Source organism: Pezoporus flaviventris, unplaced genomic scaffold (genome assembly GCF_033815535.1).
Source record: "Pezoporus flaviventris isolate CSIRO_AGI_PZ_B2104156 unplaced genomic scaffold, CSIRO_AGI_Pfla_v1 ptg000036l, whole genome shotgun sequence".
Taxonomy (NCBI): Eukaryota; Metazoa; Chordata; class Aves; order Psittaciformes; family Psittacidae; genus Pezoporus; species Pezoporus flaviventris.
The window spans coordinates 34,606,353-34,628,306 of NW_026892584.1; the positions used below are offsets into that span (position 1 = coordinate 34,606,353).

The following is a 21,954-nucleotide window of genomic DNA, read 5'->3' on the forward strand; positions in this document are numbered from 1 at the left end:
TCTGATCACGCGCAGCCACGGTCACGTGAGGCCCGCGGTTCCGCTTCCGCTGTGGCGCCCCCTGGTGCCTCGGCCGCCTGTTTCCCGCCTCATCTCGCCCTCGGCCTCGCGTCCCGGCGATGGAAGCGGCGGCGCCGGAGGGCGCGGAGCCGGGGAGCGGCTGCGGCGGCGCGGAGGAGCCCGTGGTCTCCCTGGCGGAGGTGCTGGCCGAGAACGAGGAGCTCGAGAAGGAGGCGCGGGCCGTGCTGGGGGGCAGCGACCACGAGCGCTGCAGCTACTCTCAGGTGGGGGCGGGGTCGCGCGGGGCGGGGCCGGGGGCGGGGCCGCCCGGGGTCTGGGACAGGGACCCCCCGGTGGCCTCTGTATCTCGCGTCGGTGTCATCCCATAGGGAGCGGTGAAGAGGCAGGCGTTGTACGCCTGCAGCACCTGCACGCCGCCCGGCGGGGAGCCGGCGGGGATCTGTCTGGCCTGCAGCTACGAGTGCCACGGCACCCACCGCCTCTTCGAGCTCTACACCAAGAGGTACCGCGGGGCGCTGCGGGACTGGACGGGCGGCGGGAAGCGCGCTGCGGCTCGAGCCCCCTCACCCGCGCGGCCCTGGGCAGCCTCCTACCGAACCGGCTCCTCAGGGCTAGGAAGACGAGGCGGTGTGCGCCCACCGCCGCCGGTGTCCTGCCCCTCTGGACCCGGGGTGAGCTGAGCTGGCTGGGGGATCTCACCAGGGTCACCTCCGCTCTCTGGTACGCTTCGGTGAGAGAGGGCAACTCGCACAAAGCGCACCACTCCCAGCAAAGCTGCACTGGCAACTGAGGTCAGGTCACCGAGGTACCCACCTTCCCCTTCTCTTGGCACACCAGCCCTGTTTAAGTGAGAGCTTAGGGTGTCTGGGTAGGAGACAAGAGCTTAATCACCGTCATGGATCCAGTTTTTGGAAATGAAGCAGTTTAGGCTCCTGTTCCACCAGCACTCGTGACTGTGATTTTAAGTGGGGCAGTTGTAGCATCCAGGGTTAGCTCTGTACCGTTGTGGCCGCCCAGCCTAGTGCTGCTGTCAGTGATGGTCTTAGCTGAGAGATCTGTTGAGAACACCTTGTGAGAGGGTAAGGCCACTTCCGACTGATGCTGTTGTTTAAGCACGGCAAGAATGTTTTTATGTCTTCTAATAAACTTCTGGGAATCTTTATGAATGCAAAACCTGATGTGTTTTCTGTTAATAAACCCACCTGAAACACTGTGCTTTTCTTTCCAGGAACTTCCGCTGTGACTGTGGAAACAGCAAGTTCAAAAATCTGCAGTGCAAGTTACTGCCAGTAAGTGCAGATAGGGGTTTTGTACATGCAGAATTGAAATGATGGTATTGGGACTCTGGTGACTTGCCTCAGCCACTACTGACACACACAGTGCCTCTGTTTTTCCCAGCCAGTTAAACAAGGTGGGAGTATTACAGCATAAGATAAACCTGTTGAGAGATCAAAGGGAAATGTGAGGAGAGAGAAAAGAAAACATTTGATAATTGTCATCCATGAATGCAGCAGTTTTGCATCTATGGTTAGTGTAATACCAGAAACGTGTTGTGGTGCCTGCACTAATACATCTCATTGGCTTTAAGCTGGCTTCAGGGAAAGCTTTTAGGTGTAATTCTGCTGTTGCATTAAAGAAATTCAAGCTTCTTCTGTTGCCAAAGGTACGGTTCACTCCCCTTATTTATGGTGGCATTAATGCTGTAATCTTTTTTGGTTGGTTGTCACCAGAGCCCACTGATGGGATGGTTTTTTACTGCATTAATCCTTCTGTGCTTTCATTTCATTGAGCATTTTGGACTTGTCAAGTAGTTGATAATACTCTGAAAAACAGCAACAACTTGTCTTGCTCCCTGGATAGTAACAGTTCAAACAGGCCAGTGGTTTTGTGTATGCCCATTTTGTTCTGGCAGAACTGGGATGGATCCAGAGCTAGTCAGCACAGGGCTATAGTCCAGTGATCCCTACAGAGACACCTGTGACGATTTTAAGATGTTACTGTTTCTAATTCAAGTCAGTGAAATGGATCATGTGGTTGGTCCTCCTCCTTCAGTTCAGTGCAAAATCAATTGTACTGGTTAAGTGACCTTCAGCATCCACCTATTTACCTGTCTGACTTTACGGGTGCCAAGTGCTCATATCCCCTGTCCTGTCTTTGTCACAATAGTGGTAGAAAGTGGTTTGTAGTGACGTCATAAATGGTCACAGCTCTTCTGGAGGGGCTAGTGGTGGCTTCAGGCTGCAACTGCATGTGGTTCTGAAGCCCTCTGGCTGCAGCTGTATTAGCTGGGGGGGTTGTTTGTTCATTTGTTTGTTTTTTTAATGGAATTACCTGTAATTGAGTTTCATTCAGCATGTTTTGTAATTTAGATAATTCTGTCCTGTAGAATGAGGTTTGTATGACACAAATTTAGTGGAAGCTCAGTGGTAAGATTAAGCAGAGTCAGGTTTGGATCACAATCTGGATGTTAAAAAAAAATGGAGGGGAAGGTGAACAATAAATCTACAGTTGTTGCTATAATGCAGCAGGTAGGCATAGCTGGTGATCAGAACTCTTACATCGTTCTGGAGTAGCAGTAGTTTAACAAACACCATAGTTGCCATTTATTATAAAGGTGAAGAGACTGGTTTTCCTTTTGAACTTCAGTATTCCCTGCATGCCCTGTCTGCTGCTCACTGTATAGCATAGGGTGTCTGGATAGTACCTTTCTTTTTGGATCTTCAAGCTGATGAGTATAATTATTGCTTTTAGGAATTAAAGTGCAACAGGAATGTTTGTTTGGGGTTTTATTTCTAGATTATGTATATTTTCAGTCTTGTTTTTCACTGCATTGTTTACTGAGATTTTTTTTTCCTTCTAGGAAAAGGGCAAGGTGAATGCAGGAAATAAGTATAATGACAATTTCTATGGATTATACTGTACATGTAAAAGACCTTATCCTGATCCTGAAGATGAGGTAAGAAATACAAAAGCCGATAGTAATCATATATAGATGGTATTTATGCAAAGTATTGTTCAAAGGGTTGTCTCTGAGCTGCTTTACAGCAAAGAACCCATTTCAAGAAATCTTATGTTCCGTATTACTCTTGGTTGTCATATATACAGTAATTATGAGGTTTTTTTTAATGGTAAAATATGTTTATGCCTTAAGGACAGATGAAGAGGACAAACCATCATTTGGAGAAAATGCTGCAGTTCTCTCTGCTTTCCTCTCTATAAAGTAGAGACTCCTCTATATGGAGTTCCCTTAGGGGGAGGGTTCTCATCATCTTAAGAAATGTGGCAGGAGACCAGTAAACACATTACACATGTTAGGAGAAACCATAATCTGCTTCCTTGTGTCTGCAACAGTGCTCTGACAAGGCTGCTGTGATAGGGAGAGTCTGTCCTGTAGCACTGGCTTTAGCTTTCCTTTATGGTAGTCACAATACTTTTTGTCCATCTGAAGTATTAAAATATACCACTTGGTTTGCACACGCACACTTTTGTGTGCAGTCATAGAAATCAGGTGTTTTAAAGAATAAGGAAGGAGCAAGTCCTGTAAATACAAAAAGTATTTTACAAACTCACCTCTCTGAAGTTCAGAGATGATAACTAAACATTTCTAAAGAAATCATTAATAATTGTTTCCTGACCGAGCAGTTTGTGTTGTACTGTGTTGTGGCTAGTTAAGTTAGGACTCTGGTGTTCCTCTGTAAACCTGATAACATGATGGGTATCAGTATCTTTCTTTTGCTAACCTGCCTGTTAATGCATTTCTCTTTACTGGAAGAAAGATGCCAACAGTGTATTAAATTTTATCAGCTCTTTTGTGAGAATGTTGTGTTCTAAAAGGAAAACAAGTTTTGTAATAATAAATGGGAATTTCCACAGTCTTGATAAACAACAAATTACATATGCTGTTGAAGTTCAGGGAAGCAAACTGACTAATGAAGCAGTTAACTACTTATTAATGGCAGCTCCCTGTGGATAGGTGAAGAGGGAAGTGCAATTCACTTGAGCAGGCTTTGCATAATACTCTCATTTGGGGCCTGTGAAAGACTCTAGAAGTTGCTGTTAATGCTAATAATATGACCGTTCATCTAGATTCCAGATGAGATGATCCAGTGCATAGTCTGTGAAGACTGGTTCCATGGAAGGGTAAGGAAACTATAAGTATCAGAATTGCCAGTTGCATAGAAATAAGTTAGTGTCATTTAAGTTTGTATGGTTATTCTTATTTTAAAAGGTTTGCTTTAGTTCTCAAAAGATTATTACAGGAGTTCTGGGGTATTTCTTTTCATCTTATGCAAAGGAATATTGAAAGTTTAATCTTGTGCTGCTGTCCTCTCTAGTTCTACCTCTTTGAAGGTTACTGCTGCAGAATAGAGTAACAACTTTGTAACTGTCTCTTTAACTAGAAAATTCTAATCAGTGCAATTGGTGAGCAAAAGATTCTTACTGAGGCACATTATTATCAAATACCCAAACAGTTATTCATGCAAAAGAATGCTTTTTAAATTGTAATTCCTTTAAGTAGCAAGGAAAAACTGTGCTGTTGGTTCATGATTACAAACTTTGGAGAAATCTTTTAAAAGCAGCTCAGCACTTCAGTGAATGCCCTACTTAATGTGTGAGCATTAAGGATTCAGCCTTATGCCTTGAAGGGCGCGAGTGAAGTTCTGTGTTTGAAGTTGCAGGATCAAAGAATTAAAGAAAAGATGATTGGCTTCAATTATGGGTTCTGTAGTTAAACTGTAGGATTCTTTTGTGTAAATGTGTGTATGATGAATGTTATGCTGTTCACTGTGAGCCTTGAAGAATGCTTTTCAAAAGAAAGTCACTAAACACTTTTAATTGCCTAAATATTTCTCACCAATTTATGGAGAGCTTTGGGACCTAATTCTTCCCAAGGGCATTACGTGACCAATATGAAGACTTAAAATCTCTTGCACATAAGGAAGCAATCATAAAAAGTTATTTAAGAGTTCACATGTGCCAGTATGCAAGAGGTATCTTCACCTATCCTGTTTTTAGGACAGTGTAGAAGAATATTGTTTAGAAATGAGATAAGACTGAGATTTCTGAATGTGTAGAAGGCATAAAAGAGTGTAGACAAAGACATAATTATTTCAGGTTTTCCTTGGAATTTTTATCAGCTCTTTTCAGTCTTTAAATTATACTGGTAATTGTAGAGTTAGCAGGAGTGTATGACTGTGTTGAAACTGTGACAGCAGTTGATGTTGTACTTCCTCTAAGTCTAGAATTGAGTGTTAATTTGCAGCAAATGTTTCACTGCTACATCCTTGTTTCATTTTGACAGCATCTTGGTGTGGTTCCCCCTGAAAGTGGAGACTTCCATGAAATGGTATGCCAAGCCTGCATGAATCACTGCCATTTCCTCTGGGTTTATGCGTCACAGTTAGCAGGTAAAGAAAATTGAGATATCCGAGCCAATATTTGGTTAGCATGTATTTGTTGTATGTGATTAATAACTTAATACTGTTTAAGTGGTTGGAGAAATTCTACTCGATATATTGGTCACCTTCAGCAGTGGAACATGCAGGACTCCACAGACTGTTCTGTATTTCTCGTTCTTAAATCTTAGTTCTGTGGTGCTCACTCATTTATCTAATCAAAGATGTGCTAGCACATAGATAGCTGAAGATTTAGTACTTGTTTTAGTGAACTTAATTTCTAAACTGGATCAGAGAATTGAAGAGTCATCCTAAGGGGAGCAGTGAGACAAACAGCTGAGCATAAGAGGCTCTGAGCAGCAAAGAATGACTGACAAGTGACCTGGAATGAATGTGTAAAACCTTAAGCTGGGTAGAGCTGGGGCTGTGCTCAGGACACGTTCCCTGCAGGCCTCTGTCTGCTATGTGGTCTCTGCAGGATCAGAAGGGTAGATGACTTGATTTCTGTGCAAAGAGCTGTTTTCACAGGGTCTGCTAAACGTTGCTTATATTAGCTGATAACTGATCTCTTATGTGCCAGAAATTTCGATGTCAATTTTAAGGATTCCAAGATGGCCTACCTGGAGTTCTGTTCCCTCTAATGTAAATATAGTACAGAATGGGGATTTTGGTTTTTTTAGTTTTTCTGTTTCTAACCAGCTATATCACAGGGCACACATTTGAATTCCCCCAAAAGAAAAACTTGTTTTAAATAAGGAAGGAATTGGTGTAGTTAATCTGTCATGAAGTTTTTGAGGCGTGTGTCTGGAGGAAATGAAGGACTCTGACACAAAGTCAGCAAAATATATGTGACAGCTACTGAATCGGCAATAGCTATCAAGGGGCATCAAGGCAGACAAGCATCTTAGTACAGAACTATCTCAAATTGTCCCTCTCCTACAATACAGATTTTGTGAAGCGGAGTGTTTTAGAATAGGAGTCCAAGAGGTGAAGATAACTGGTGAAAGAGGGAGCGGTTTCTTTGTCTGCCTAGGTCACCGTGTCTTTGGGCAGCTGTAGAGTACGTCCAGGACCCTGCAGTGCATGAGCTGATCTAGGCGCTCTTTGACACTGCAGTGTAAAGCAGAAAGTATGTCTGTGATAGCCAGTATGTTGTCTGGCACAGTATTCTCACTTACATGGGTACGTATCTTCCAGTTCCGACTTTGACCAAAGTGAACTCCCTTGAAGGTGAAGGGCTTTTCCTGAAGGTTAAGGAAAGTGAAGAGCAGAAAAAAGAAATAAAAAAAGAAAGTGGAGTGAAACACCAGGAAATGAAAGAAGAAAAGCAAACAGAACAGTTTAACGAGCCTTCCACTAGCTTTGGGTCTGCCTGTCCAGAGGTAAAATGTACCTTTTTTTCTGTCCTGTTCATTTTCATGCTGATGGTAGCTGAGGCAAAGCCCACTTCCTTCTGTATAGGTTCAGTGAACAGCTAAAAGCTTTCAATCTGTCTCCATGTTCCTCTCCAGTCACTGATACTTTAAATGTGTGGTCTCTGTGGAGCACAGTGTAGGCTGTGGAACACCATTGTAGAAATGGCTGACAGGGGCATAGTGTCTGTTTGCCAATAGGACAGATCCATCCCTTCCTGTCAGTCACCTGGCCTTTACACTGGGGCACTTGCTGAGTTTGTTCTAATACAGGGATATTATGCTTTGTAGCTGCATTTGCATGATAGTCCGGTTCTGATTTTTTTTAAACATGTATGGCTATTGCAGTAAATTTTTGCAGAAATTTCTAGTGGAAACTGCTAAAACCACATCAGAATCCTGATGTGGATGGAATGGTAATGTAAGTTATTTAGAAAAATAAATGTCTGAGACAAAAGAAGAATCTTGCATAAGGAAAACCACATGTTGGAAAGAATGGAGTGTATTGGAAGTGATGGTACAGAGCACTAAACACCCATTTTAATTCAGGTGGTTACTAAGAGCGAGGAGCCAGTCTGCAAGTTGAAGGAACTCCAGAGCAAGCCATTTTTAAAAAAAGACAGTGCCACCTTTTGGCCACTGAACTGGAGAAGCAAACTGTGCACCTGTGAAGACTGCTCGGTATGTATCCTCTCTTCATTATGGTCACTGGCAGGGGGGAGGCAGAGAGGACCTCCAAGAGGATCTTTATCTACAAGAGAAGCTTGTAGAAAAAATCTGTGTAAGTATTCTTACTCTGCATATAGATACCTACCCTCCCCTCCATCCCACGTAAAGAAACACACTGAATCTGTCAGAATTAATACAGCATGAATGAGCTTCTAACTGTTTCTATGTTATTTGCTGCTTAAATCCAGTATTGCTTTGGAAATTGTGATGGAGAGATGCCTGAAATGCTGGATACAAAATTTACAATATTTTTATTGTTATTATTTGTGATACTAAACACAAAAAGGATTAGGGAGAGCGTCTCCATCTCAGATTTTTTGTAACATATAAGTAAATTTTACTTTATTCTCCAGAAAATGTATTCAGAGCTTGAAGTGCAGTTCCTGACAGATGAATGTGACACTGTCTTGGCTTACGAAAATAAAGGTACCAGTGACCAAGAAACAGAGAGGAGAGATCCTTTAATGGACACCCTTAACAGCATGAACAGAGTTCAGCAAGTAGAACTCATCTGTGGTAAATACAACTTCATTTTTAGAATCTGCCTTGAAACTTTAACTGAACAGGTTCCCCTAAGGATTAGTATTGGGTCTTGCAGTGTAGTGTCAAGCTGATTTTGAAGCAACGTGTAGAAGACTGTATGACAGATGGCACTTCAGTCAGGATTCCTCTAGAGACATTTGTTCTCTCTGGCCTGTTGTTACAACTTTAACTTACATTGAGGATCTAGTTGGTATGAGAACTTTTCCCCTATTTAACATTTTTTGATATTGTGTCAATAGTAATTTCTTGTAACATGAATATTTAAACATTAATTCACATTTCTGCTCTCTGGCTTATTTAATTTACCCTGTTCTCTTGTTTGGCAATCTCCTGTTGTCTGGGGGAGTGCCAGGCAGTGTGCCACTGGGGCGCAGTATGCTCCCTGGCAGCTCTGCCCAGAGTATATTGACAAGGCAGTGCTGAGGTCCTTTATAACTAGAGCAGTTTCTCTCTTCTGAGTGAGGAGTTTGCACTCTGGCAAGGGTAGCTGTTCAGTTCTGAGTTACAGGCGAGGACATCTCACCACAACCCGTATGTGCTTTCGCTGTGGGAAGCTGGGAGCAGGGGCAGTCTTGATTGATTGGACTGATTCACTCAGTGAACTTGTGCACGTTTCTCTGAAGATCAACCTGAACAGGAACTCGGAATGCATGGGCTGGCCTGATAAATCATTAGGCTTCTTATATTTGTCTGGACTTGCCTTTCTTATTGTTTATAATCCAGGTCAAACTTGAGTTGTCTCAAGTAAATGTAATAAATGACAAGAATAAGTAGAACAAGGTCTTTTTGAGCCAGTGTTAAACTAAAGCTGGGCATCTTCTTGTTTTTAATTTCCCTTGCCTTCGCTCCTCCATCCAGAATACAATGATTTGAAGACAGAACTGACAGACTATCTCAGGAGATTCGCCAATGAGGGAACGGTAAGACACAGCTTGCAGAATTTGTTTGCCAGAACCTGTGCTGTAGTACTGTTGTGGGGTGTGTGCTGGATACTAGGCTACTATAAGAATTTTTTCCTGTTTGTTGAAACACAGGAAAAAATTGCTGGCACTGCAATAGAAACAAGAAATCCCTGATTCCATGCGAATTTACAAGTTGCATTTCCTTAAAGACATTGTAACAGGGACCTCACAGAAATCTGTCTAAGAAGTACCGAGAGCACTTCTTAATTTAAATGAAACTTGCGTTGCTCTACGAAAAGCATTCAGGAAAAAAGCTCTTAACCTTTATGTTTTTTCCTAGGTTGAATTTAAACCCTTAGAAGACTAAGGACTGACTAAATACTGGCAAACAGCCTTCTCAGTTGTTTTCCTGGAGGAGTTTGCATGCTGTTACTAACCAGCACATGCATTTTGTTGGCTTATTTGCTGAATTGCCATTTTTAGTTACATTGTTCTGAGTCTGAAAGTGAGCTCCTAAAAAGCTTGCTTTGTGTTAATTTTTCTGGCAATAAAAGCAAGTGGTCAAAGCCATTAAAAAGTACCATCAGGAGCTTTGCTCCATGTGCTTGCTCTGCCTTTGGGGAGCTTGTTTCTCTGTATTCCCTTACCGTGGAATTTGGACATTACTAGCCTTCTTTGGGTAGAGCAGGAAAGCTGCTTTGCGAGCTGTAACAGAGGGGTTTGGGATACCGGCTTTTGTGCATGTGGGAGTAGGGAGGGAAATGGATCATTTAATTAAATCCGTGTAGCACAACTTGGGTTTCATGCTGCTTCCTGTAGGTGGTTAAAAGAGAAGACATTCAGCACTTCTTTGAAGAGTTTCAGTCACGGAAAAGACAACGGACTAACAGGATGCAGTACTACTGTAGTTAGACTGAGAGGGTTTGGGTCTGAAAGGACAACTGAGCAAACAATATTAATTGGCAAGCAGCAGCGACATCTCCAATATTTGACTTCTCATCAAAATCCTACTGTCCAGGAAATGTCTTCATTTTGTCTCATACTTCCTTTATTTGTAGCAACTAAAGCGTGATCCTAACAGGTACATTATTGCATTTATAGGGATTTCAGAGTCCTGATGGACTTTGCATTCCTGTGAAAGCTGACTGTGTCCTTCCAGGGTGGGTGGCTTGTTCCAGGAACAACATCCCACTGTTTATTCCCTTCTGCCTTTCACTTGTTTTACTGTTAGTGCCTATTGCTGTGCATAGTACTAAACCCTTGTGGGGTCTGCCTGCCCTCCTGTGCAGTGCAGGGTGGACGCTTTCACTGTGCTTTGCAAGACTGGAGTGCTTTTCTAACATGCTTTAAATGGCTCTGTATCATCTCTCCAGATGTAGTAATTCTATCCAAGTGTCCCTGCGCAAAGGAAGTGTCTGTTCACTGTGCAGTTTCCTGAAGAGCAGAGAAGGGAACCCTGTTACACCCTATTACAGCTGTGGGGTGAAATTGCATTCTAACACAGGGGTCACATAGAATGGTTTGGGTTGGAAGGGACCTTAAAGGTCATTTAGTTCTAACCCCCTGCCACAGGCAGCAACACCTTCCACTAAACCAGGGTGCTCAAAGCCCCGTCCAACCTGGCACTGAACACTGCCAGGGATGGGGAAGGGGACCTACCCACCACTGTGCTGCTGCAGGCTTGCTCTCTGCTGCAGAGGTGCTCCCAAGGCAGGTGAAAGATGAGAAATCACAGGTTAGGCTTGATGCAACAAAATACAGAAAATTTGTTTCTAATATTGTACAGTGATGTTTTCCATGGAAAAAGGATTGGCACATGAACGTTATTGACACAATAGACTGTAAACAATCTCTAGGAAGAGGTACCAAATTACACATTGGGAGGGGGTTGTTTTAGGACTTAAAATGTGCTTTCATTTTAAAAACTCGCCTATTGCCAATTATGCCACCTCATAAATGGCCGTAAAGACACTGCAGGATCCTGACATTTTGCTACAGTATAAATTGTGTGATCTTTTTATAATCACTGTGATACTCCTGGAACAGATGTTTCACTGACTTTTAAGAATCTACTTAGCTACAATTAAATAGTGACTTTTCATAAGTTTGGAGCCTAATGTAGTTTTTAGTTTCCTTTACCCACAAACCCCAAACCATACATTAAGAAAGCTCCACTTTTTAACTGCTTTATGTAGTTGGAGGATTTCCTTACCATGGGGTACTATTCTGCTTCCATGTTAATGACTTTTGAGAGGAAAAGCCAGACCTTTATCTATCATTTCCCCTACTAATTGTTTCTGACCACTTTATTTACAAAAGTTAGTTCTAGCCTAGGGCTGCAGTTCATGGGTTTGTTTCATGCAAAATGACTAATTGCTTTTCAGTTTAACTCTGGGTATTGTATGTGCTTTTTTTTTGTAGCAGCTCTTAGGGAATTATAACTTCATATTTAACTACAGTATCTCAAAATTAAATAACTGTTTGATCTCTACTGTCTTGTTTTGCTGAAGAGCCGCTGTAGTGTTGTTCCCACCCAAGCCCAGGGCAGCGCAGCAACGAGCTGTTAGCTGTGTGGCCAAGATGCACCTCAGGGGCAGAGTCAAGCCCAGTGTTCCTAGACCTTTGCCTGGACTGGTTCAGGCAGGTGTGACACGAGGTAAAGCTTTGAGTAAGATTAAAAGCAGAACAGGATGAGTTTTCCTCTGTATGGCTGGTTCTCAGCATGTCCTTGATTAAAGGGTTGGGGGAAGAAAATGCTTTGAGGCAAGTGCTGTCTTGCAGGCCATGTGAGGCCCTCAGCTCTCCAAGCAGTGCTGTCCTCCCCCAGCATATACCAAGTCACAGCAGCTACCAGGGTGCACGTCAGCAGGAGAGGGAGGCCCAGTCTCAGCACACACTGTACTTGAGCAGCCATAGGAATGGTGCACAGAGGGGGGAGTTCAGTGGCAGGAAGGTTTTTAACCCAAGCATGTAATTTGCACAAAGTGGAGTTAGAGTGGCTGCAGTGGCACACCCAGGGCAGCACCCGTGGTGGGCAGCTACAGTCACTGAGCTGGGTGTGCCTAAAGTGCACCTACTTCCTCACACCTTGCATTACCCAGCTTCCTTAACACCACTGTGCTTTCTTCACAACAGCTCCCTCCCGCCCTGCGCCCTCTGCCCCATGGTGAAGAGGTGACCCCTCTTCTGTACAGGTAGCAGGCCCAAAAGAACACTCCTGGAAAATGAATAGGGAGTCTGTAACAATTAATGTTACATTTGACCACTTTAGAAGTTGCTCCTAAATGTTACCTTCCTGGATGTGGGAACAGAGGTGTCAGTAATTACCATGTAAGACCATACAAGTAGTCTCTCTCCCCACCCCACTTCCCATCAGGACAGAAGGCAGGTGTTTTACTGTTGTACATCACAGTGAGACCAGTCAAGGCTTTCTGTGGCTGGACGACACACTTCTGAACTTACCATGTTCCCGAAGTAGCAAAGCACTTGTTTCTGTTAATGGTGTAATGAGTGTTCAGCCGATGCAGGGCAAGTGCTGCTCAAGGGGAGAACACCAGGTACCTAATGAGTGTCTGGCTGCTCTGCTGAGAAAATAAACACTTCCTGGATCAAGGGCTAAGCCCCACAGCCCTGACTGCATGGAACCCTTTGTCTTTAATAGCAAACAGTCTCAGCCAACAAAGCTCTAGCCAAGACACACTGAACTATGTCACTAACCAGCTTAATAAGCTGCTTGAAGTGGTGTGTAGCATAGATCCTTGATGCTCAGAGCACTGTTGTGCAGTTTCTGCCCCAGAAAGAACAACAGACCTTGCCAGTTTTAAGGTCCCTGCCTGCTGGAGAACACCTACAGCTCATCTGTACTGAACCACTCCTCTTGCTTCAGCATCAGTCACAGCACGGCACATTCGGGTCAGCCCGGCAGCCAGCCCGGAGGCAGCCGGTGCTAACAGACCACAGGAAGAAGTCGCACAGGCACGTTCTATACAAGCCATTTATTTGAAACGCCGACTATATGTAGGATAAAGTCAGTGTTGCATGCTTCTCAGCAACAGTAGAAAAATAGAACCAGTGAAAACCTTTTTACAACTGTAATGGTACTCAAAAGAGAAATGTATTGTTTTACAATGCATCACACAAGACTCGAATTCAAGTTTGGAGGTACCTAAATAAAAATACTATATTTTTTAAAAAACACTATGTACAATTGAAGCGTAAACAAGTTTTACAAAGTACTGGTTATGCAGGTTGTAGAAAAAACACTTGCATAGGACATGAAGTCAGTTTAAGAAAGTTTTCTGAGCCTTTAGCATTGAAGGCACTTGACTTTATACCAGTAACAACACAAGGACAAGAAACAAAACCGGAACGCTGCTGAAGGCTGGGCTGCCTTCTGGCAGTACAGGCAACTACAGAGACCCAACACAGCTTTACAATTTCCTCTGCTGCTGCTCCCTGCACTCTGCAGAGCTCAGCACCCCCTCTACTAGAAACAAGTAAATGTTAGAAGGAAGAATGGTGCCTCAAACAGCACGAGTATTCTTTCCAAATAAAAAACACCCAAACCCCAGCCCTCCTCCCCCAGACCCAAACCAAAGAAACCCCCAAGACAAACATTTGGGACATTCCAGGACCAAAACCCAAGGCTTACAGGTACAGGTGGCCACAGCCTTAACTTTCAGAGATGAAACTCCTAAGAACAGGAAAAATACAAGAAGAAACTGCCAGTCAACATAGCAGTTATTAATACACAGCTACAGTAACTCCATGGAACAACAAAACATTTAAAAGGAAGAATCTGTTTCACGAATTAAGGAAATGAGGAGGGGGTAAGGGAAAGGGGAATAAGAAGTTTTTGCGTGTTGCTCACTAAATGAAAGTCTGAGCTTGCTCTTTAATAGAACAAGAAGCACGAGTCTTCCTCATGCAAGAAAAATTAAATGTTCATACCTCTATCCTCAAGCCAAATTAGTCAGTAATCTGTTATTCCATCAAATTTACAGGAGGAAAAGATGTTAACTTCCAGCCTAACCAGAAAGTGCTTCATGTAAACAAGGAGCTTCTGCACCAAAGTTTCAGTACACAGAGAACAAGTAACAGCAGGTAGTACAGGTACATGTGTTCTGCAAGCGAGATGCAGTACAAACACTAGCTTCTAAATAATGCTTCCATGAAGAATGAAGATGGGCTCCCTCCCCTCCCTCTGCATGTCAAACTAAGCAGGGAATCCTATGCTGGAATACAAGAATACACTTCCAGTAATTGCACAAATCCTTCTTTTCCACTTTGAATCAGCTGCCATCTTCTTCCCAAACTCAAAATACACAAGTGAAAACACAGATTGTCTACATGGCCTGACTGTGGCCTCAGAAGGACTTGTCTTTTATTTCACAACTACTTTTAAGCACCTTATTCTCCTTTTAATACTATCAGCTTCTGACACATCAGAAGCCACTGGTATTCTAAAATGCAGACATGTCCCCCCCAGAGGCAATTCTTACCAGCTCATTCCAAAGCCAAAGCATTTCATGATTTCTCTCAAGCCACAACCTCAAAACTCAGTCTTCATCAGCCACATCCCCACAGATTTCAAGCTGAGAAGTTACCTCTGTAGATTTCAGCCCCACCTCTGCCCAGATACACAGTGCCACATCCAACTACAGCAGCTACAATAGTTTTCTCCAAGTACACCTACCAGTTTAGGTAAAAATAAACTACTCGGAATAGGAAGTTTGCTGAGGACAGCTATGACATTTTAGTAATTAAGATACCAACATACATCTGGCACAACTGCGGCGACTACAGGGTTTGTGTGTGATGGAAGTTAATGCTTCTAGTGCTGGCAAGGATGAGACCCAAGCGCCAGTCAGAGCTATGCAGCTGGACAGCACTGGGCTCAAATCTGCAGAAGAAACCCAGCGAACCTCATCCCCTCACCTGCAGCAGCAGTGTCCCCCCACAGACGCCTCCTGCAATTAACCACACTGCAGTCCCATGGATATACCACATGCTGGCAATGAGGCCAGGACCACCAGGCATCCTGACTTTGGGCAAACCAAACAGATTGAAAAGGCTGAGAAAGGGGGAAAAATCCAACCCAACCAGAACAGAAAAAGCTCATCTCCCCTCACCCGCCAGACACAGCACCTGTGTAGTTCAGCTATGTCCTCCTCAAACCACGCACACCTCTGTGGCTCATCTCAAAAGACACCTCTGCAAAGCTCTCAGAGAAGGCCTGCAGGTGCATCACCAGAGACATTAGGATCTATTGGGTCAAACCCCTATTCTAATTTTTCTAGAAGCTATTTGCTAGTGTGAAAATGCAGTATCCAATCTATTTCAATAACACTGTGATGTTGTTACCAGGCCCTGCACTTGAACAAAACGGGTTAGGTTAAGAATCCACCATCAACTACAACCAAAACCACAGCTGCAATGAGACTTCTGTTTAACTGCAGGAAACAACCTAACCTTGAAGTAGTCTGTAGGTCAAACCTAGGTTAAAGTTTTCTACTACAGGGAAGATTTTCATTATAGAAACTGCATTTAAAAGAAAACCCTAACAGGCCATTACCACTAATCGCTACACTGCAGTGGCACCAGATCCCTATCCTACATGCAATGAACCTGTGGTAAAACTGCACAGTAAGTATCAAGGATGCACTTAATTACAACCGTTACACCCAGAGCATTGCTCAACCCCAACCTATGGCAGGGAGCCAGCCCAGATCACTCTCATTCCCTCTTCATACCATGTTAAGAGATGAACCTCATTTCTGTGCTTCAAAAAATCAAAGTCAGGAAATGGGAGTGTAATTTAAGAGCGCTAAAGCTTTGCATGTTTCATTATGCTACAGCACTTGCTCTTCACTTTGATTTTGTTCACAGAACAGCTATAATTAAGAAGTCAGCAACACTTCAGATCAGGTAAGAACACTGAACCACATCGCTAAGAGTGAAGCCCTTTGTTAATCACAGGCAGGAGGAAGCAAGGCAACAAGCAGCTACCTTGGTACCTCTGTGGGAAAGGGAACCCTCTCACTTGGAGGGTCACTGCTTAGGCAACAGCAAAGGCGCTGTGCCTCATCTTCCTGACACTCGAGTTAGCATGAATCCTCCGCTCCGGTCTTCACTTACCCCCATGTATGAGTAGCTGGAAGAACAAGTTATTACTATCGCTTTTTACAGTACTTCTGGATTCATTTCTGCATGGGCAAATGAACAATTCAGGTCTAATAAGTGCTTCTGGGTGATCATGGAGTTCCCCATGGTCACAACTGAACCAGAAATCAAATGGAATCAGGCTGTCAGAACCCAGTTAATTTCACTGGAATTTGGACTCCTAAATAATCCCTAGACTCTTAAAAACCCAAAAGTAACTCTTGAAATGGGCTTGCTGTATGAGGGTAAGGGGAATAAGGGTAAGACTCAGAACTTTTCAAATAAAACCTTAGACTAGGCTCTTGCCATAGTGGTAAAAATCAAGAAGAACAAACAAATGAAGGATTCTAACTGAAAACGGAGTATTCTGATGTGCTGTTCTTTGGAATTCCTATAATTAAAAAATAAACACGTTGTTACTATCTCATAAGAAAATACATTTTATCATGTGCAACCCAATGCACATTGGGAATTGGCAGGTGAGAAGGAAAATGTAAAAGTATGAAAATACAGTCCTTTAAATGTGACAATAAAGTTTAACATATTAGTACAAAACCAATACACTAAAATAGATGTACAGGTGCAAAAGGCTACCAGGTTGTACAAAAAAGGTACCAGCTCTTTTTTTTTTCTTCCCTAAAAGGCTTAAATTTGCTCAAAAAAAAAGAGATTCCCACAAAATGAAACCAGAAGCAGCATTAAACCCAAACAGATAACATGCCGTCTCTAATAAATCAACGGTATGTACAAAAGAAGTGAGTGAAGCTGAATTTATCTGCTGGCGTGAATGAACTTGTCTGACAGAAGTCAGGCCAGAAGTTGCAAAGAATGGGATGTTTACAACTCTTAGGCACAGAGAAATAATGGAGGTTGCTTTCACAGGGCAGACTTTTTATACAGGAAGTCTGGTTTGCTTGGAGACCTCCTTCCTCGGCTTACTGCATCTTCCCTCTCCAGATCTGTGTTCCTCTGTGCTCCATGTTCCAATGGCTCATCGTCTGCCAGTCTCCTGCTGTGTCTCTCTTCTTGCCCTTCGGAGGCATATGTGGAGAGCGGAGGTCTGCTGGAGGTTAGCCCATAGGTTAGGTCGGTTTCCATCTTTGTTCTTCCCCTGATGTGAACTGGGCCGTTACCAGCACTTTCCTGGGTAGCCAACGCCAAGTCCAGTCGCTGGGGAGGCTGCTCTAAGACATCGAGGTGTATTGGCTCATTCTTTTGTCTATGCTGATGCCCATCCTGGGAGACCACGTATTCCCTCCGAGAATCCTCTTGCTTTTTAGGAGATATCTGGGAGGGTAGGTAGGCTGATTTTAAGCCACTTGGTGATGCCTTATTGTGGCTGTACAAATCTGGGCCAAAATATATGCCTTGTGAAGGCGAAGGACTGTGCCTGTTGGGTGCTGGAGTAGATGGTCTGCATGCAGCATTAGAGAAGTCATAGAAGTCAGGATATTCCTGCTGATTTTCTCGGGCATCTATTTTTTGCTCTATTGCATGTTTCTTCCGAGCGGTGGGCATGTGTCTGTTCTGAATACATGAAATGTGCTGGGGTGGACCGGGCCCCACCTCTGTAACCGTCTGGCTTATCTCCGTGTCAACTGTGAGCTCTGGTAATCTTCTGTCTTTTAGAGACATTGCTGACACACCCATTGCAATATCTGGCATCAGTTCATTTAGCAAGGGCTGAGTACACTGGAAAAGAGAAGAAATTGGTTCATGGAAAAATAGCAAAAGCTAAACATAAACTGTATTTAGGACTGTTTCCGCAATTCAGAATGGCATTTTCCTAATCTACCTTTGCCTAGCCCAACCTCAGCCAGCAAGCTTCCTGCACTGTTTAAAGAACAGATGTATCCTCTAGCCTTCACCTTCCTGCTAGCTTAAGGCACCTTCTTTCCTTCCTGAAGCTGTTGCGCCACAATAGCAGTTTGTGTGGCAAATATGCAGGAAACGACATCATACCGTCAAACTCTCAAGAGGTAAACCCTGCTTTAACCCACTTGCCATTATCAACCTAAACAAGGTACTCTGTGTAGAACTTCACACATGGTTTGTTACAGTAGAGTTCTAGTGCAGGAAAGCCATGAAACACGTCATCAGTATAGATGCAACCCTCCTGCCTGCATTTCCTATTTTAAGATAAGTTAACTGCAGGTACATATGTGTGTGTGTGTGTGTGTGTGTGTGTGTGTGTGTGTGTGTGTGTGTATGACAGCCTCGGGGCATGGGGCTGCTCAGGGCATCAGTTCAGTGCTGACTAGATCCACACAGCCCCTGGAAGCTGTGGCAGGGCATTCTGCTCACCTACACCTGGAAGCAGCCCTGCAGCAAGACAAGCATACTGCAGTCTTCCCAGTTAACTTAACAGAAGAGTTAAAGTTCCCACTTGCATTTATCATTTCTGATGACAGTAAGTTTAGGAATCATTGATTACCAGTACCTCAGAACACAAAACAAAGTATCACCCATGTTAAGACTATGCTTCTCTTTGCATTTTTATAGAAACGTTCTATCAGAAACATTTCCATCGTGAAAGAGATCGCTACACAGGTTTCCTTAGTGAAATCAGTATCAAGAGACACACACACTACAAACCCCACCCTTGAACAAACAACATCAAACAATTCTCATTTGAAGTTAAATATTTTTATCCTAAAATATAAAAGGTGTGCAATATGTTTAGGACAATTGCTAAAGAGAAAAAAAAATTAATTAGAAGATCACTGTTCTCATTAATTACTCCAGCTCAAATCTGCACCTAAGAAGAACACAATTGACACAACTATGCACTGAAACTGTGTTTTCACTGCAGAAATAAATTTAACAATGCTTTATTTAGCTTTCAGGTACTTCCCAAAGCTACGTCTTTGTCCAGTATGTTGTAGCTCATTTTCATTACATCGCAGCAGCTATGATGACTGTCTTTAAATGCTGTAACAAAGCCCTTTGTATTTGCAATTATCAGCTTCTGCTTGCCTATGCATTTTAAAACCTTTCTCAGCCAAGGCCTTCACATCCTCCACAGGTTCCCTTTCCACACATCTGTTTGCTTCAAGACTACCCACCTTGAACAGACAAAGCTTCATCACTATTTCCACTTGTGAACCAGAGCACCCAGTGCACTACTGAAGCAGACTTACACTTGGTTTAAACATAAAGCAACCCATACTATTTCAGATTATCCACACATCTCACTTGGCCCTCCAAAATGCTCCTGCCCCTGGAACATTCACTCTCCCAGGGATCAGGGCATGCTTTGGGATACAGAATGCTGGCAACCAGTTGGGTAGAAAATTCTTTTCCTAACCAATGAAGATGCTCTTTTATTTCACAAAGCCTAGTTACCTTATCATAAGAATCCTCTCCAGCTCCTCTCTGTATACTGCTTTGACTGGCCAGAGATAGGGAGAAGTCATAATACTTACTACTTGCTTCTCAGCTGCCATCACTGCCGCGGCTGCAGCCACTGTCTGCCTCCCCAGACCTGTACTGTTTGTGCAATCCGGAGGCGCAGCTTTCACGCTGGGCAAGTAGACGGGTGGCACAGCCTTGGGGGCAGCTCGGGAGTGGAACAGTGAGTGGTTACACGGGTAGGAAAAGGAACGGGAGGGATGTTGACTTGGCACCCTTTGTTTCCAGCCCACTTTGAACTGGTTATGAATAGGAGTTGCTGGTGGGTGGTATGGAGGTGGAGGAGGGGGCAATGGTGGATGGAAGGCCACAAAAGAGTCCAATTCTGTAAACATGGTTTCTGCAGTAGGAGTGCTGTTAACCCGGCACCGTCCAGACTGTCTCATCGTCAGGAGCGGGCTTTCGTCCCCAAATCGCTCATCAGGAAAGAATTTGTGAGGATTCTGCAATGGAAAACAACCCAGCATGTAACAAAAGGTAGGAATTCACCTAAAAAATCTCTTAAACTAACATGCATTAGAACTAGGAACCTGCTAGTACTGGAGCAGGCTAGTTATGCCACCCAAAACCTCACCAGCACTTGAGGTGGTTACAGCTATCATAGAATATAGGTATTATTTGTTCTTAAAAAACAAGACAAGCAGCATCAGATTCACCTTGTGAATAAGATGACCAACAAATGCATTTGCTTTAACAGCAGCATACAAACAGAAGTGGGATTTCAATCTCCCAGTCCTGACACGTACTATGCAGATCTACTGTATTAGTTAAGACTTTTTCTCTTCAAGAGTAAATCATAACCTAGACTTCTAGTTACAGTTATCTAGATATCTGCCTCCTCAGCAGATTTTTGTCCCCAAAGTCTGTGACAGTAACAGCACTCTGAATGGCAACAGCTCTTGCAAATGTGTATGTTGCACTTACACATTTATAAAATCACACACATCAAATGCAATGGTCTCGCTGTAATTTGCACCTGGACAGTTCTACAGTTATGCAGGCATTTCAAGGCATTCCCGCACCTGCATGTGCACACACAAAATAGCTCTTTTATTACAGATTACACATTCAAGTCAATTCCTAAGCAAAACAGGATCAGAGCATTTGTGGTTTGGAACTGGCTGCCCAGGGAAGTGGTGGAATCACTGTCGTTGGAAGTGTTCAAAAAACGTGTAGAGGTGACATGGTTTAGTGGTGGACTTGGCAGTCCTGAGGTAAAGGTTGGACTTGATAATCTTAAAGATCTTTTCCAACCTGGGTGATGCTATAATTCTGCATGGTCTTACACAGCCATGCTCATACCTGCAGAAGCTCAGCAGCAGCATCAGAGAGCCCAAACTCCCGCAGCACACGGATCTGAATCTCGTAGCTGACTGTGGCGCCTTCGCCGCAGTTCAGAGCATATGCCCGCTGCACCTGCTCTGTGTGGCGCAGCTCCTGTAGCCGTCTGATCATCTCCTTCACAGTAAGAAGACTGGGAACTGCAGGAGGACAGAGAACAGAATGGGGTAAGAGAGGTTATTTTTTGAACTGAGACACAGGAAGTTTGATGGCAAGGGTCAGATTTAATTCTGAAGGAAAAACCTACCATGTTGACTTAGCCCTGTTTGTTTCTTAAGCAGCATTCTGTCAAGAACAGTTTGACTGACACATTTTCCCTGGAGCATCACTAAGCCACACAGGATAACACACATATCACACAAATGGTAAAGATATAAACCATTTTCCCAGCTTCTGCTAGAATGAGCCACAAATACAGCCTTCTGTGCAAACCCCTCACGATGGAGGAATGTCATGGTTTGAGATGGGGGCAGGATATCTGAAATAACAACTGAATGTTCCCTCATGAATTCTACAGGCCAAGAACTCACTAATTTTTTTTTGGCATACACTTCATACTTCTCATGGAATTCTGTAATCATGAGACCATAATACCAGTATGCAACTACAGATAGAGCATTCGAAAAAAGTTATACAAACTGTAAGCCAACATAAACCTGTTAAAATTATGCTGTTTAATGCAGCCATACTGAAATAATCTTAAAAAACCTTTCCAAAAGGAAATTATGTATAATTTGGGGTATTTATCCTGCTACAAAACTTTCTCATGCCACTCCTTGCTGCTGGTTGATGATGAATGATACTTCTCTGTGGTCTTTCTGTCCTCAGGCAAATGTGTATATCGTAATAGAAGATGAATCCAGACCTCTGAAAACAGCAGTGCTGGTATTTGATCCTCTATCAGCTTTACAAGCGTTATATATTACCATGGCCAGATGTCCATAATGAAAACTCATAAAAATCAAATGGATCAAACAGTAACATCAGTGTGAAAAGGCATCTGCAATATAGAGAAGAAAAAACCCCAACACCATGCAA

At 43.3% G+C, this 21,954-nt stretch overlaps 2 protein-coding genes across 5 annotated transcripts in view; one reads left to right on the plus strand and one right to left on the minus strand.

Annotated features, from left to right (window-relative positions):
• The first annotated feature begins 38 nt into the window (after positions 1-38).
• UBR7 (ubiquitin protein ligase E3 component n-recognin 7) lies at positions 39-10,101 on the plus strand. The gene is made up of 11 exons (XM_061463846.1): positions 39-284; positions 390-523; positions 1,250-1,310; positions 2,882-2,977; positions 4,108-4,161; positions 5,324-5,429; positions 6,615-6,799; positions 7,379-7,510; positions 7,912-8,074; positions 8,960-9,021; positions 9,823-10,101. Exons 1-11 carry the CDS (start codon positions 120-122, stop codon positions 9,913-9,915), a joined length of 1,251 nt encoding a protein of 416 aa, XP_061319830.1. The 5' UTR covers positions 39-119; the 3' UTR covers positions 9,916-10,101.
• A 6,761-nt stretch (positions 10,102-16,862) lies between these two features.
• BTBD7 (BTB domain containing 7) overlaps positions 16,863-21,954 on the minus strand; it is a 56,880-nt gene continuing 51,788 nt past the window's right edge. For 3 of the 4 annotated variants that reach the window (XM_061463848.1, XM_061463850.1, XM_061463847.1), the window contains 3 exons: positions 20,878-21,056; positions 19,590-20,018; positions 16,863-17,856 (listed from right to left, as the gene is read on the minus strand). In XM_061463848.1, the coding sequence (XP_061319832.1) occupies positions 17,041-17,856; positions 19,590-20,018; positions 20,878-21,056 (1,424 nt within the window). In that variant the 3' untranslated portion in view covers positions 16,863-17,040. The remainder of the gene's footprint in view (positions 17,857-19,589; positions 20,019-20,877; positions 21,057-21,954) is intronic. The other variant, XM_061463849.1, reaches the window with a different exon arrangement.

Excerpts from the sequence above, each read along its gene's own strand:
- UBR7 (XM_061463846.1), top strand. The coding sequence starts at position 120 with ATGGAAGCGGCGGCGCCGGAGGGCGCGGAGCCGGGGAGCGGCTGCGGC. Across the intron at positions 285-389 it reads AGCGCTGCAGCTACTCTCAG|GGAGCGGTGAAGAGGCAGGC; the intron begins GTGGGGGCGGGG and ends GTCATCCCATAG. Across the intron at positions 524-1,249 it reads TTCGAGCTCTACACCAAGAG|GAACTTCCGCTGTGACTGTG; the intron begins GTACCGCGGGGC and ends TTTTCTTTCCAG.